We start from the raw sequence: 14,851 nt of genomic DNA, 5'->3' as shown, positions 1-14,851 counted from the left end.
TGGATCAATGATGACTACGTACTTCTGGCTGTTATTGTGAAGCCTATTGACAAATGCTAGCATTTTGTCAACTGGGAAGTTGATTGGATCAAGAGTGAAGTCTTTGTACGCATCCATGTAGTCTATATCTGTCCACATGACCTCTAGAGGTATCCCAGCCTTTGCATAACCATCGACAACACTTTCCAAGTCCGAGACGTTCTTGTACCCATACCGACACTGGTGAAAACCTATACATTCAGAAAGAAGGGGGGAAAATTTCAGCATTTTCAGAATTCGAACCACCTGGTATCACAGAAATACTTACCAAATGCCCAGTATGGCATTGGAGCTGGCCGTCCAATGAGCTCTGTATACTGATCCATCACTGCCACCGGTGAGGGACCAGAGAAGAAGTACAAGTCAAAAATCCCTCCGATCACCTTATAACTAATACTAGTCCCTGTATAAGTTATATCCATGCCGTTACTGTTGAGTAGAAGAACCCCGTGGGAGATCCCACCAGGTCTGACATCCAAATAGAACGGGTGTGAGCCGTAAAGGGGCAAGTCGAGGTTTGAAGCAGCAATGTCAGAATTCCATAATGTATACGTGTCGCCTGCATTGAGTTTGAATTGCTTCTTTGTGTGTTCACCGAGACCATAGAGCCAGGATCTGTTGTTGCCGGGCAATGAAGATGAGATTTCCAGGTACTGGTCTTTGAAGACAATGCCAGGGGCTGTTGTATTGAAAAGTGGGTCACTATCTTTGGCAGAGCGACGGGTGACGGTGAAGGTGAAGGGCGTGCTGTTATTGAGAGTGAAGATGAGGTCAGAATCACTGATAGAGAGTACATGAGGAGATTCCTGGAGTATAACTTGGCTGCGTTCTGACAGTGAACGGTGAAAATTTTCTGACTCTCGAGGGATGATCTGGGCAGGAATTTCCCATCTGGGTTGGTCTGTGTCTGTGATCTTGACTCGTAGACGATTGGAGGTTTCAAAACTGATAGATGAACAATAGAGATAATAACTGTATTATGCATGGATATGAAGGAAATGACCACTAGTAGAAGCTGTTCATGAGAACGATGAGATTGAGAAGAGCTAGCATTTTTTTAGCAGAAAGTACAGGTTGAGGTAATATTAATCGTTTACATTGCAAATAGATTGAGATTCCGGATGTCCGGACCGTAGACCGACGTGCTATTGATGAGCTGCAGCTTGGCAGCTAATGACTTGCCAGAGGGGTCTATATGGACCGAATTCACCTTGTAGCCATTTCCAGTAGGTTCATCTTGAGAGAGAGAGAGAGAGCAGGAGAAACACAGAGAAATGAAGAAGAGCAATCGACGATAAGGTTTCATCCTCCCTCCTGTTCTTTTGAATTTGACTTTTGACTATGGATTAATCCAATTAGCTATCCTCTTATGAAATATTTTAGGCAGATGACACATAACTTGCCGTAACTTGCGGGTCACAAAATTGTCTCTTTCATGTGCCTGCTCAATTACTAGCGATGCTGACCTCTCGCCTTGTTATTGGTCATGGAAGCAGCATTTTCCTGCAGTCTGCAGATAGCGCAACATTTCATTTGATAATCCTACTCCTGTTCAGATTTTTTTTAAGGCTGGTTGGTTGCTGGCTTTGATGCAGTTGGATGCTAGATATTTTTGGCTGTATACAGGTCAGACCATTGTAGAGCTTGACGTCTTTGCCTTTCTTGGACAAATATTGATACCAAACATTTATTCAATTCTACACGTATTTTCCCTAATGAGTACTTAGGAGTTGCTACTTCCCAAGTACCTGATCCCACCCCTCTATATGACTGAGCTAATCTTTCTTGATACTTGGCGTCTAGCATGAACATAATGTGCTTTCATTTGTTTCAGATTCTATGGCATGCATCTAAATTTAAGTATATATGTGTAGAGATTTGCATTATAAGGGGAAAATACCTCTGCCTTAAAATAATTGTCGGTGTTAATTTGCCTAATAAGTATTGACATTATTAAATTTCCAGCAATTCACAAAGTTTTTAGGCATTCTAGGCATTTAGAATGTACTGGTTTCTGTCTAAGATTAGCATACACATATTATGCTCGATGTATCGTACTTATAGATGGGCATACAGTAAACAATTCTATGTATGTATCTGCCGTGCGTGGACACCATAGTCAGAAACTTTATATAACACTGTCAGAAACTATAACACACAATTATCAGTCATGATATTTGGAAGATTTCATACTAGTCTGAAATTGAAAAACTACAAAAAAAAAAAAAAGCTTATGAAAATTTCTGCTTTGCTAAGTCCTACAACTAAGGCGAACATTGTTTCCTTATTCTCCAATTTCTACTTGGGCTGGCTCCTAAGCTTGAGTTTCAACTCAAAATCCTTCCCAATGTAATGTGACAGCCCCCTGATCTCAGCAACATCAAACCTTCCTCTTCTTCCATAACTAGCTTCACTCTCCCTTAGCATTCTTCCATTCACAAACATAGCAGTAGTTCTGTTCTGATTCGATTCTGGCTTCAATCCAAGAAACACCACTTTCTTCACCAGCATCTGGTGATCTTGAGCATAGGTGCCATTTACGACATTCGAGTCAACAACTACTGAATCACCTTCAATCCTGCTAGTGAACCTGATCAAGCTCCATTCACTCTGGTTAACTCCCATCTCTAGCACATCTCCGTCATCCATAAACACATCCCCAGTTGCGTTGCCAAATTCATCAAGAGCCACTACTAGCTCATATCCACTCTCTCTCGCTTGCCGAGTCGTATTTGCCTCATCTTGCATGACCAAGATACTCCCTCCTCTGACATGAACATTGATACTGTCATCCGGTGCATCAAGGGTCACATACCTCCCTGCACTTGTATTAACCGCCATCGAATAGTTAAACAGATTGAACCATTTTCCTGCTGGGAAATAGGCATTCACTGATCTCATTCCTGGCTTTAGTACCGGCGATACCATCACTCCTTTTCCAATTAGGAACTGTGTGTTGATCCCGTACGTCTCTTTTATCTTGCTGAATATGTGAAGAAGAGCGGTCCGCTGTATGGGGCATTCCCTTAGTGTGGCCTCTACATAGCTGTATAGAAGTAGGGGAGAAGGCGATAGCGAAGGCCAAGCGCTTTTTTTGCAGCTGCTGCAACTGAAGGCCAGTTGTAGAGCTCTTGTGCCGTTGAGTTGTAGCTGGCATGGTTTCTTGAAAGAGGGTAGAAAGCACCAAGCTTCACAGAAACAAAAGAACAGATTATTAGGTTCATTAACCTTGTGAATTTTATGGTTAATATTTGGATTGACTGCTTACCTGAATCCACCGTCGACATAGTTCTTCTGTTGTGTGACCTGAGAAGCCACAAATGTCTGCACCGACCATTGGAATCCCGAACAGACCGAAATTCAAGATAGTTGGGATTGAGTAGGCCAAATCTTCCCATGTTGCAGCATTGTCACCAGTCCAGTGACCTGCATATTGTCCTGAACCAACGAATGTGGATCTACTGATGACAAAGGGCCTCTTCTTTATAACTTTGGCCAATGCAGCATGAGTCACCCTTGATTCAGACAAGCCATTCAAATTGTGGACATCATACTCATTTAGGTTGCCATAGTGGACGCTGGATGCTGGAACTGTCTGGTTGTTGATTGGCCGCTGAACTCCGGCGTTGTTGATTTTGTAAGGTGGGTCATCAAGGTAGTTGAGAGGGGAGGGGTCGATGAAGTTTCTGAGCTCATTCATGTTGAGCCAAAGACCATCAAAGGGGATAACCTTGTGAAATATGCTGATCTCTCGAGCCCAGAATTTGGTTGCTTTGGGGTTAAGGAAGTCGGGGTAGTTTACTTTCCCAGGCCAGGATTCTCCTTCGTAATCAGTTCCATTTCTCTTGAGAAAGACTCCTTCTTTCATGCCTCTGAAGAATGTGGCGTAGGTTTCGTTGACGCTGATTCCTGGGTTTAGCATAAGCACGTACCTTTGTCCGTTTGAATGAAGCCGATCCACGAAATTCTTAAACTTGTCTTCCGGATAGTTGATCGGATCGATAGTGAAATCCTTTCGGCCATCCATGTAATCCATATCAGACCAAATGGCTTCCATAGGAATTCCAGACTTTTGATAGCCGGAAAGTACACCTTCCATATCTGCTATGCTCCTGTATCCCCAACGGCACTGATGGAACCCTGCACATAAATACAGTTTTACAAACCCGAATAACTATGTTGCAGTGTTATACATGCGGGAAACAATGGTTCGTATATAATCTGTTCATGCTATCCGCTTACCAAAAGACCAGTGTGGCATTGGAGCAGGACGACCGATAAGCCCGGTATACTGCTCAACAACATTTTCTGGTGTGGGTCCAGCGAAGAAGTAGAAATCGAAAACCCCCCCAGTCACCTTGAAAGTAATGTTATCTCCACCGTACAAAACATCCATCCCGTTACTATTGAGCAGCAACACCCCGTGACTGACTCCTGCCTGATACTGAACATTAGGTGATGAGGACCTGACATCCATATAAAACGGGTGCGACCCGTAAAGATTTTTCCCGACCTGCGAAGCAGGCATATCTGCGTTCCAAAGTGTCAAGGTCTCATGCGGTAACAACCTAAATGTTCTTCTAGTGTGCTCTCCTAGGCCATAGATTGAAGCTCGATCACCAGGAAGCGAGGAGGTAAGTTCCAAGTATCGGTCTTTGAAGATAATTCCAGGGTTGGTGCCAAGAGTATCGAAGAGGATGTCGCCTGTAGAGCGGCGAGTGACGGTGAAGGCGACTGGAGAGGTGTCGTGGAGGGTGAGCACGAGGTCTGAGTCATTCGCGGTGAGCACATGGTTTTCTGGAGGAGAGTTACCATTATGAATAGTCTTGTTGATGTTGATGGTAGTTGGGATATCTCTTGAGATTACAGTTTGTGGGATTTCGTATCTAGGGTTTTTTGTGTCTGTTATTCTGACTCGTAATCGATCCTTGGTCTCAAAGCTGCAGACGTTAGAACAACATGTTTTGATTTTATTGACATTAGGCATCACATTCTCCAATTATATCATAAATCACACTCAAAACTGTAAGGAGGATGGAAGTATACAATGCAAGCATATGTGTCTGTTATATACCCTTTGAGGGGAATTTGATGAATGTCCACATTTAAAAAGTATAACAAATTACATAATATTACATTATTGTGACTACATTTACTTCTGATTTTGTAACTTCCAATGGTAGTAACCAGTTGTAAGTCATTCATGTTCCACCAGAGCTAGGAAAGAAAACCAGTAATCTTTTTTTTTTCCCCTTCACGATTTATACATTATATATTTCGATTCTTTAAAACTCTCAAATGTTCATGCATATTTTCTCCTGATTCGTCTTCTTGCATATCAGGTACATAGCAACTAAAAGAAGCTAGCATGTCCTATAATGGTAATGTTCTCGTAGATGGAGTACATCTGTAAATTTTATAACACATTGTCCATATTTTCAGATACAATCTTAAATCTGGATGAAATTACCTGTACTTTGATATTAACGGGCATAACCGAAAACCTAGAGAGAGACGCCCTTTTGTTGTATATTCTTCTTCATAAAAAGGTGTAAAATTACTTTTTTCAGCTAAGATATTACATCATAAGATATATAAAGATTAGGATTTGGTACCGCCAGACAAGCATTCGGATATTTTTAGTAGACGTTGGATATAAACACGCAGACTGAAAACAGATGTTATGCTACAACGCAACTTGATAAACAGATAGAAAATCAAAGAAGGGTGGCAGTAGAATTTTCCCTTACTTACCTTGCATATAGAGTGATATTCTGAATATCAGGTCCGAAAACCGAGGAATTTCGAATAAGAGTGAAGTTGGCGCTCAAAGATCTCCCTTCCGGGTCGGTCTTGACTGACTGCATTGCGTACCCATACCCGGCTGGTTCCTCGGATCGAACACCATCAGAAACGTAGAGGCAGAGGAGGAGGAAGAAGAATGAGAGACGAGTTGCAGTAGCAGCAGCAAAAGCCATCGTGGCTCTCTCTCTCTCTCTCTCTCTCTCTCTCTCTGCCTTGGTGAATAATTTAGGGAGAGTCCGCAGGCTTGAAGCCATTTTTATAATAGCCCATGAGCTGTAGTAGTAAGCACAAGCAGTGGGAAATAGTCTCGGCTACTGAAACGGATCAGAGTAACAGTTCTTTTAGTTGATGATGATTTGGCGGTCTGGACTGGGCTCTGATGTGTAGGGGGCCTTGACCAGTTCACTTTCTGCACGAGTTTATTCTGCTTTTGCAGGTAAACCCCACTACCCCACAATTTTTATAAGAATAATCCTCCTTCTAACTTTATAATTTACCCACGCACGACGACTTAAATAAAATTTTGTAATATATATTCGCTGATATTTTTTTTTCTTGGATGGATAGGTATGCTGTAGGAATTTGCAGTACATATTACAGATTAAATCTTTAGGCATAGTGCGTATGAAGACTAGGTTAGTTTTAACAAAAAATGAGCGTGCAATTATTAACACTTCCCCCTTGCATAGATGGTTGTCAAGTACAGTCGAATTTAATAAAGCACTATTGCCGCAAATTCATCTACACCAATCTAACCAACAAGAAAAAGGATTAAGGAAAAAAAAAAAGTTCGTCTGTTTATATAGAAAAGAGAACTAAGAAAAAGAAATATGGCATAAAATGCCACCATTTGATTCAGAAACAAGACGCTACTAGATGTAACTGCAAATTCTATCGACGAGATTCATAAAGCAACCAACAAGCATAAAATGTTATTCTTATTAGGTTCAGCGTATCATCCTCAAGAACGTAAAAAAGGAAAAGCACGTACAGTAGCTTGTTCTCATCAGTTGAGATCTAGCATAATAGCTAATTGATTCTCCGTTGGGAATATTATAGGAAGAGATTAAATGGTAAATAGTTCATAATCCGGATGCAAAATTTCCTAAGACTTCTTCTTCGATCATTTTAGTAACGTAAAGTGGAACTATATCTTCCTCGTACTATTCGCTGGCCGGTTTTAAACTTATTTCCCCTCCCTACTCCGAAGGCAGTTGCGTGTTGGATTTAGTCTAGGTGACCTCCGAGGCAGCTTGATTGTAGCATCAGCATGTGCTTCTTTTGGTACTTGTCCAATATCTGTTGACAAAAAACCTCCCAAGTTAATTAAAAAAAAAAAAACTAGTGTTAACTGGACGTAATCATAAAGTAAATAAATCCTTACTGATATGACATGATACATTTATTCTTATGTTTTCCAAATTAAAACATGTATCATAGGTATGTACCTGTTGCTTTGTTGTTTGTTTGGTGTAATGTAGCCGGAAGACTAGAGAAACCTGGAGGAACATCTGGAAAGACTTCATCAATATCCTCAAGTTTAGGCTTTTTGCAAAAGTTATTTCCATCCTCAGCAGATGCTTGTGTAACTTTATCGGTTACTGAGTTAAACTTTTTCTCGATGGAGTTATTTCGTTGATTGCTGAAGCTGATCGTTGCAGCAGGAGCATTTGGTTCAATGCGGCAGACATTCTTTCTTCTCACCTTACGAAATATTCCCCATAGATACATCTCCTTACCTGTAACCCGTGTTTGATAGTAATAAACGTGAAACTCAACTTTTATAGTTCAGAACAAAGAGGAACCAAATACAAGTCATTTACACGTCAGAGATTTTCTTTTTCACGCTTTTAAATGGTAATTCATATACACAAGGTTTTATATTATCCGAGCGAAGGTTTTTAACAAGTTGCTTCCAAATACCATTTCTCATTGTTTTAGCTCTCGCCTTGCTACTCATCTATCATGAATTTCTCATATTCATCTAAATAAATTTATGGACAAGTTTATTCATGTTGTTAATTTTCCAACACTACTCACACGGGGGCTCCTAAGAAAAACAAACAGAAAATATATGAAGCATAACAATTGTTAGCATGAAAAACATGCGCATCTACCTAAACATTCAAAATGCTTACACAAATCTTTTACCGCATATAGTCGACCACAGATTAATTTTCTTAAAGAGTTCACCAGATATATGCATGGACCCACTTTTTTCTTTGAGAAAAAGATATACGCACGAACCTACTGAGATGTAATCAAATAATGAAAAAGAGACTCACTTTCATTATCTGTAGACAACTGTTCAGATGAAAATATCATTAACTCTATGTTTCCCACTTGACTTAGCAGAGAAAAATCATTGGCATTTATATACTTCACAAGGTGCATGTAGTTCTCTTTAGACCTACAGTTAAGGAGATGATAAAAAATAGTTAGCATCATATATGAATTTATGTCTAACTAAAGTACAAAAGAAACAAATGAAATTCAAATGAACAAAAACTGAGTTTGGGGACCAAACCTCTCATGTTTGGAGGGGAGGAAGTATAATGCAACATCTTGATGATCGACAGGATCTATTTGAAACGCTGTTGGCCAAATCCTTATGCGAGGCAGTACATTAAACTTTAAATTTGCATCCATAGTTTTTGTAATGTCAACCGCTTTATCAGACACTTGGTGAGGTAAATGTGCTTGGACACCGAAGCAACCCTTGAATTTCGTAACATCAATATGGAAAGTCCCCCTAAAAAAGAGGAGCCATAGTTGTTAAATCGTGTAAATTTAGAAATAAAAGCAACAAGACAAATTGAATATGTGAGATGACCTATTTATTTTGTGAAATTAAGCGTAAATTAGAGTTGGATAAAGAATATAAACTTTTCTTGTATTAACGCGTCAGGAAAATTTTATACCATATATATATGGTCAACTCAATCAATTATGTTTTGACAAGTTGGAACTTTGAGAATGATTCTAAAATTGACTCTGACGTGATATCAATGACTATGATAGTAAAGATACTTTTTTCTATGTTACATCCGAAAGAAAAAAGAAACCTTAAAAAAGCAAAAAGTATGGAGATGTTCCTTCTCACTTGAAGCTAATGCGACAAATAAGCAGTCCTTTAAAACTACTCCTTGACATAAAAGGGCATAAAATAGGAGGCAACAAACACAATCTATATTAAAGTTTTACCTAACTTTCGAAGTCATCCCCAAACAGAAAAGGAATAAGTCAATAATCTTTTTGCTAGATTACAATGAATTCATCAATTTTCTCTTTATCCTCAAGGAAAGAGAAATTTCAGTGAGAAAAGGAGAAAAGGAGAAAAAGGAGATTATCTGTGGAGAGACTCCACATATAAAGAAAATAATGCTGCACAGAAAATCTAGTAATTACTAGAAATTCCTAGAAGTGACATAGTCTTTGCTTACTTTTCTATGTTGCATGTGCGTGCTGGATTAGCCACAGAAATGCTTAGCACTGCTTGCAGTGTCATCCCAAAAGTTATATATGCAAGTCACTAGCACACCCTCAGGGTCTTTATTTAGTGTTATGCAGGAGAAGTGATAGCCTATTGAAAACGAAAGGCAAATTAACTCAAAACTTACTTTCTTTCCAGTATCAATTGCTCCCGAGCCCTGACAGATTTTAATGCATCTTTCTTATAAAGATAAGCAAATATCCCGCACATCAATTATACTCTTGCTCAAAGACATATCAAGTATGAATCCCTTTCATACAAACTCATGCACCAATATGGTAAAAGTCGATTCATATTTAGCATTATCATGGTCAAGGAGGATACTTACTCCCAACATATTGCTGAGGTGAGACCACCGGGAAAACTGGGATTCGGATCTGCGAGTAGCATATATGGTTGAGCTATGCCTGCAGAAATCACCACAATTAAAATGGATGGAGTGAATTTACATATGTCTGAATAAACTTTTTTTCCTCACAGAATCTGCAGTCAGTTTTCAGGTAAAAGGACATTTACCATTTATTTCTACAAACAGAAATTAGAACAATAGATGGGTTCATTTTCTTACCTGACCCTCTAATTCGTAATAGGCCTGCAGCAGTTGAATCGCAGCAGTAGCCAGATGTCATATCAACTGCACTTACTTTTTTAATGCTTATTGTAGAAAGAGATAATAGAGAGAGCAAAACCCTAACTTTTTTATTAATTTTTATTCAGAGACTATATATATATATATATATGGAGTGAATATGAGACACACTATCTTCTTCTCCCAAGCATCTCTGACAAAATTACAGTCAACTTCAATATGTTTTGTCCTCTCATGAAATACAAGAATCTGTGTAATATAAATGACAGATTGGTTGTCACAATGCATAGGCATAGGTTCGGGTTGAACTAAACCAAGTTCTGTCATAAACTTTCGTAGCCACACCATCTCACAAGCAGTGTGAGCCATTGCTCTATATTAGCCACACCATCTCACAAGCAGTGTGAGCCATTGCTCTATATTCGGCCTCTGCACTAGACCGTGAAACTACATCTTGTTTCTTGCTTCTCCAAGTGACAAGATTACCTCCAATAAAAGTACAGAAACCTGAGGTTGACTTCCGGTCTCCCATATCTCCTGCATAGCCAGCATCAGAGAAAGCAAAAATGTGAGTATACCCATGCTTCTTATATAGCAATCCCTTACCAGGGCAACTCTTGATATATGCCAAAATCTTCAGAGCATCTGTCCAATGAATTTTTCTAGGTTTGTACATAAACCTACTCAGTACACCCACTACAAAGGTAATATCAGGTCTGGTAACTGTCAAATAGATTAGTTTACCAATCAGTCTCCTGTATCGTCCAACATCATCTAGTAGAGAGGTATCATCACGCCACAAATCAATATTTGCCTCCATTGAAGTGTTTGAAGGTTTGCATCCCGAGAGACCTGCTTCTTCTAATAAATCTAGCACATACTTCCTTTGGGACAACAACATGCCATGCCTTTGATATGCAATTTCAATCCCAAGAAAATATTTTGGCTTTCCCATGTCCTTAGTGACAAAATGACGGTTTAGATACTCCTTAGTCTTTACTAAGGCAACAGAGTCACTCCCAGTGAGCAGAATATCATCAACATAAACGGCTAAAATAACCAAACCAGTTGTTGTGCGTCGAAAAAAGACAGAGTGATCAGAATGGCAACGTTGGAAACCAACACTAGAAATAACCTTGCTGAATTTATCAAACCAAGCTCGAGGACTCTGTTTTAACCCATAGATGGCCTTTCTCAGTCTACAGATAATATTCTCCCCCTGAGCAACATACCCAGGAGGTTGCTCCATATAAACCTCCTCGTCCAAATCACCATAAAGAAAAGCATTCTTCACATCTAGTTGATGCATATTCCAATCCAGATTAACAGCCAGAGAGAAGAGAATTCGAATGGAGTTGAGACGCGCATCAGGAGAAAAAGTCTCAAAATAGTCAATACCATATGTCTGGATATATCCTTTAGCAACCAGGCGAGCTTTATATCTATCAACAGACCCATCAGAACGATATTTTAAGGTATACACCCATCTGCAGCCAACCATAATCGCTCCAGTAGGGAGAGAGACCAAGTCCCAAGTCCCTCTAGAAAGCAGTGCATTCATCTCCTCATCCATAGCCTGTTTCCAGGCGGGTACTAACAAAGCTTCCTCATGTGACCTGGGTAAAGATATAGTGAACAAGGACAAAGCAAACTGACGAAAGGATGGGGTGAGACGGTCATAAGAGATAAAAAGAGAGAGAGAGAGGATATTTTGGGCAAGACCGTTTACCTTTCCGAAGAGCAATAGGAACATCTAAGTCAGAAGAGATATGAGGCTCGACATGAGATGGACCTGCAGCTGGAGAAGAAGAGTCAGCAGGAGCAGAGACAGGTGTATGTACTTTAGGACGACGAGAGTATGTCAGTAGAAGCTTTGGTGCAGTAGCCACAGGAGCAGATACCGAAATAGTAGTGGGAGCCGTAGAAGGTAGTGGTACCTGTGGACTGACGGAGGTAATGAAACCAGAGGAAAAATATGAGACAGACTCAAAGAAGGTAACATCAGCAGAAACAAAATATCTCCTGGTGATCGGATGATAGCACATATACCCTTTTTGAGTACGTGAGTATCCAACAAACACACACTTAATGGACCTAGGAGATAATTTATCCAACCAACAAACACACACTTAATGGACCTAGGAGATAATTTATCCAAACCAGCAGTCAAATCCTGAACAAAACACGTACAACCAAGATAATTTATCCAAACCAGCAGTCAAATCCTGAACAAAACACGTACAACCAAAAACTCGAGGAATCACATAAAAATGTTTTTTAGCAGGATAAAGACAGTGGAATGGTATCAAACCATCAAGAACAGAGGAAGACATTCGATTAATCAAATAACATGCAGTGAGGACAGCATCAGACCACAAGTACTTTGAAATATTCATATGTATCATCAGTGTTCTAGCAACATCGAGAATATGTCTATGCTTCCTCTCAGCAACTCCATATATTCCAAAGCATTATCAGTACGAAGAATATGAACAGAAGTAGAGAACTGGGTTTTTATTTTTTATTATAAAAAAGTTTAATAACATGCGAGACTTCAGACCTCTCTTTCAACAAATATAGCCAAGTCATGCGAGAGAAATCATCAACAAAAACAATGAAATATCAAAAACCCTTCACAGATGGAACACGACAAGGACCCCAGACATCAGAATGAACTAACTCAAAGACAAAACTACTGCGTTTATCGACACGACTCTGAAAAGAAGCACGATGGTGCTTACCCAGTTCACATGACTCACAATCTAAAGAAGAAATAGAAGACTGAACAGTAACTACTGATCTAAGTTTCTGTAGTGAAGGATGACCCAGACGCCAGTGCCACAGTAAGGTAGAATCAGGCTGTGCTGCAACAAGACCAGCACCCGACACACTGTCGTCCAAATAGTACATACCTCCTCTCTCATGCTCCGAACCAATCGTCATTCCAGTTGCTAGGTCCTGAAAAATACAATAAGAAGGAAAGAATGTGACTTTACAGTTATTGTGCTTTGTAAACTTGCTAATGGATAATAAGCTAATAGGGAATTTAGGAGCATATAACACATCATTGAGTTTTAAAGAGGAAGTAGTATGAACTACTCCAGCACCAAGAACTGGAGAAAGTGTACCATCAGCGATGCGAATAGAGAGAAACTTATTAGAAAGATGTAAAGAAACAAAACAATCATTTATACCTGTCATGTGGGATGAGACTCCAGAATCTAGTACCCATGGTTCATGAGGAGAAGCTATGTAAGCATTCATACCTGAAGAGGATGCATGGGTAGCCGAATGACTGTTCTGAGAGAGCTCTATCTGGCGTAACCTCTCATAATCTGCCTGAGAGATCTGAACAGTAGGAATAGTAGCAGCTGGATTACTAAAAGTGGCGTAACCTCTCATAATCTGCCTGAGAGATCTGAACAGTAGGAATAGTAGCAGCTGGATTACTAAAAGTAGTAGTAGAAATAGGTGAGCGAGTCGACTCGGCATCGGCTACTTGGGCCCATTGAGGACGATCAAACTTCTCCCAGCACTTCTCAGAAATATGATTGGTCCTCTCATAGTGACCACACTGACGTGAACCCCTATCAGAATCACCATGTCTCCCACTAAAGGAGCCACGTCCTCCCACAGAATCACGATCACGACCATGACCACGACCGCGGCCTCTGCCTCTACTAGAGAACATGACAGACTGATCCAATGAAGGTGGAGACGGTGCAGAAGTATCAGAAGAAACACCAGTAAATACCTACATGACTCTGAAGAATGTAGCAGTCAGTGAGGGGATGGTATCTCCAGCCAATATCTGTCCTCGCACCTGGGACTGTAAGGTAGGGTGCAATCCAAAAAGAAACTTGGACACTGCCAAGTCACGGCGATATCCCAACAGCGTCGCCGCATCAGCTACTGCAGGCTGATGCATCTCCAGTTCGTCTATCAGTCCCTTTAACTTACCAAAAAACTCCGGAATTGACCTATCTCCCTGTTTGAGCGCAAACAATCGCTCATAAATCTCAAATACACGGGAAGCATTCTTCTTATTTCCGTACATAATCTTCAGGCTATCCCACATCTCCTTCGCAGTGGTTAAGAACATAACACTGCTACTAATTTGTGATTCTGTGCTGTTGAGGAGCCACGTCATAACACAATAATCAAACGAGAGCCAGGAACTGTAAGTAGGATCTGTGGTGGGTGGAGGAGAGGCCAGAAGATGTGAAAGTTTGCTCTGAGCGCCAATGAAGATGCGGAAAGCCTGAGACCAGAGCAGATAGTTTTTACCATTCAATTTTATTGTAGTCCCCAAAACTACCTTGGGCGCAGAAGTCTGACCAACAGCAGCAGAGGGAGATGTAGAAGAGGAGAGATATGTTTCCGACATTATTGCACAGTTGTGATAGGCAGATAGTAGTCAAATAGCCAGGGCAGTAGTAGAGATCTATTCTTTAAACATAGACTAAGAGCAGATCAAAAAATAGGCAGTAGTAGATGATCGGATCGGAGCATATGTGGCCTTGAATCACCTATTCAAGGCCATGGAAAAAAAACAAAAAAACAAAACAAAGCGGCGCGGTACTGTAGCGGCGCGGAGCAAAAACCCTAACTTAATTAATTCATTCAGATACTAGAGAGAGATATATATAGTCATACAAATAGGGGTATGGTTAACGGGTCACAGCCCATTAACCCAATACCTAATAGACTTAATCTAACACCTATCTTTGGAGGGCATTCCTCATAAAGTTTTGCAAATGGCTTGTATCCTGGAAATCAGTAAGGAAACACAGAAGGGATGCATGCATACGACGAGTCATTCACACAAAAGCAGATTCTGATACATCAACAGTTTGAAATCAAATGCAATTTTATCACTCCTTACCATGAGTATCTAGGAGCTCACTGTCAACAGTATTGGCAGG

The 14,851-nt window shown here is 40.2% G+C and overlaps 2 protein-coding genes and 1 pseudogene across 3 annotated transcripts in view; all 3 read right to left on the bottom strand.

Annotated features, from left to right (window-relative positions):
- The window catches only part of LOC109845629 (probable alpha-glucosidase Os06g0675700), a 3,636-nt gene extending 2,207 nt beyond the window's left edge, over positions 1-1,429 (bottom strand). Inside the window, exons 1-3 of the mRNA XM_020414900.1 lie at positions 1,137-1,429; positions 308-984; positions 3-230 (exon numbers count right to left, since the gene is read on the bottom strand). Of these exons, the coding sequence (XP_020270489.1) occupies positions 3-230; positions 308-984; positions 1,137-1,345 (1,114 nt within the window). The 5' untranslated portion in view covers positions 1,346-1,429. The remainder of the gene's footprint in view (positions 1-2; positions 231-307; positions 985-1,136) is intronic.
- Positions 2,150-6,046, bottom strand: LOC109845610 (annotated as a pseudogene).
- The window catches only part of LOC109846405, an 8,342-nt gene continuing 233 nt past the window's right edge, over positions 6,743-14,851 (bottom strand). Inside the window, exons 1-6 of one of the 2 annotated variants that reach the window (XM_020415641.1) lie at positions 9,906-9,980; positions 9,666-9,744; positions 8,372-8,596; positions 8,130-8,254; positions 7,293-7,583; positions 6,743-7,143 (exon numbers count right to left, since the gene is read on the bottom strand). In XM_020415641.1, coding sequence (XP_020271230.1) covers positions 7,031-7,143; positions 7,293-7,583; positions 8,130-8,254; positions 8,372-8,596; positions 9,666-9,744; positions 9,906-9,966 — 894 coding nt within the window. In that variant the 5' untranslated portion in view covers positions 9,967-9,980 and the 3' untranslated portion in view covers positions 6,743-7,030. Of the gene's footprint in view, positions 7,144-7,292; positions 7,584-8,129; positions 8,255-8,371; positions 8,597-9,665; positions 9,745-9,905; positions 9,981-14,851 lie in introns of those variants that run through there. The other variant, XM_020415640.1, reaches the window with a different exon arrangement.

Source organism: Asparagus officinalis, chromosome 6 (assembly GCF_001876935.1).
Source record: "Asparagus officinalis chromosome 6, Aspof.V1, whole genome shotgun sequence".
Classification (NCBI taxonomy): Eukaryota; Viridiplantae; Streptophyta; class Magnoliopsida; order Asparagales; family Asparagaceae; genus Asparagus; species Asparagus officinalis.
Note: the sequence above shows the minus strand (reverse complement) of the source record. Positions and strands in the feature narration are given on the sequence as shown.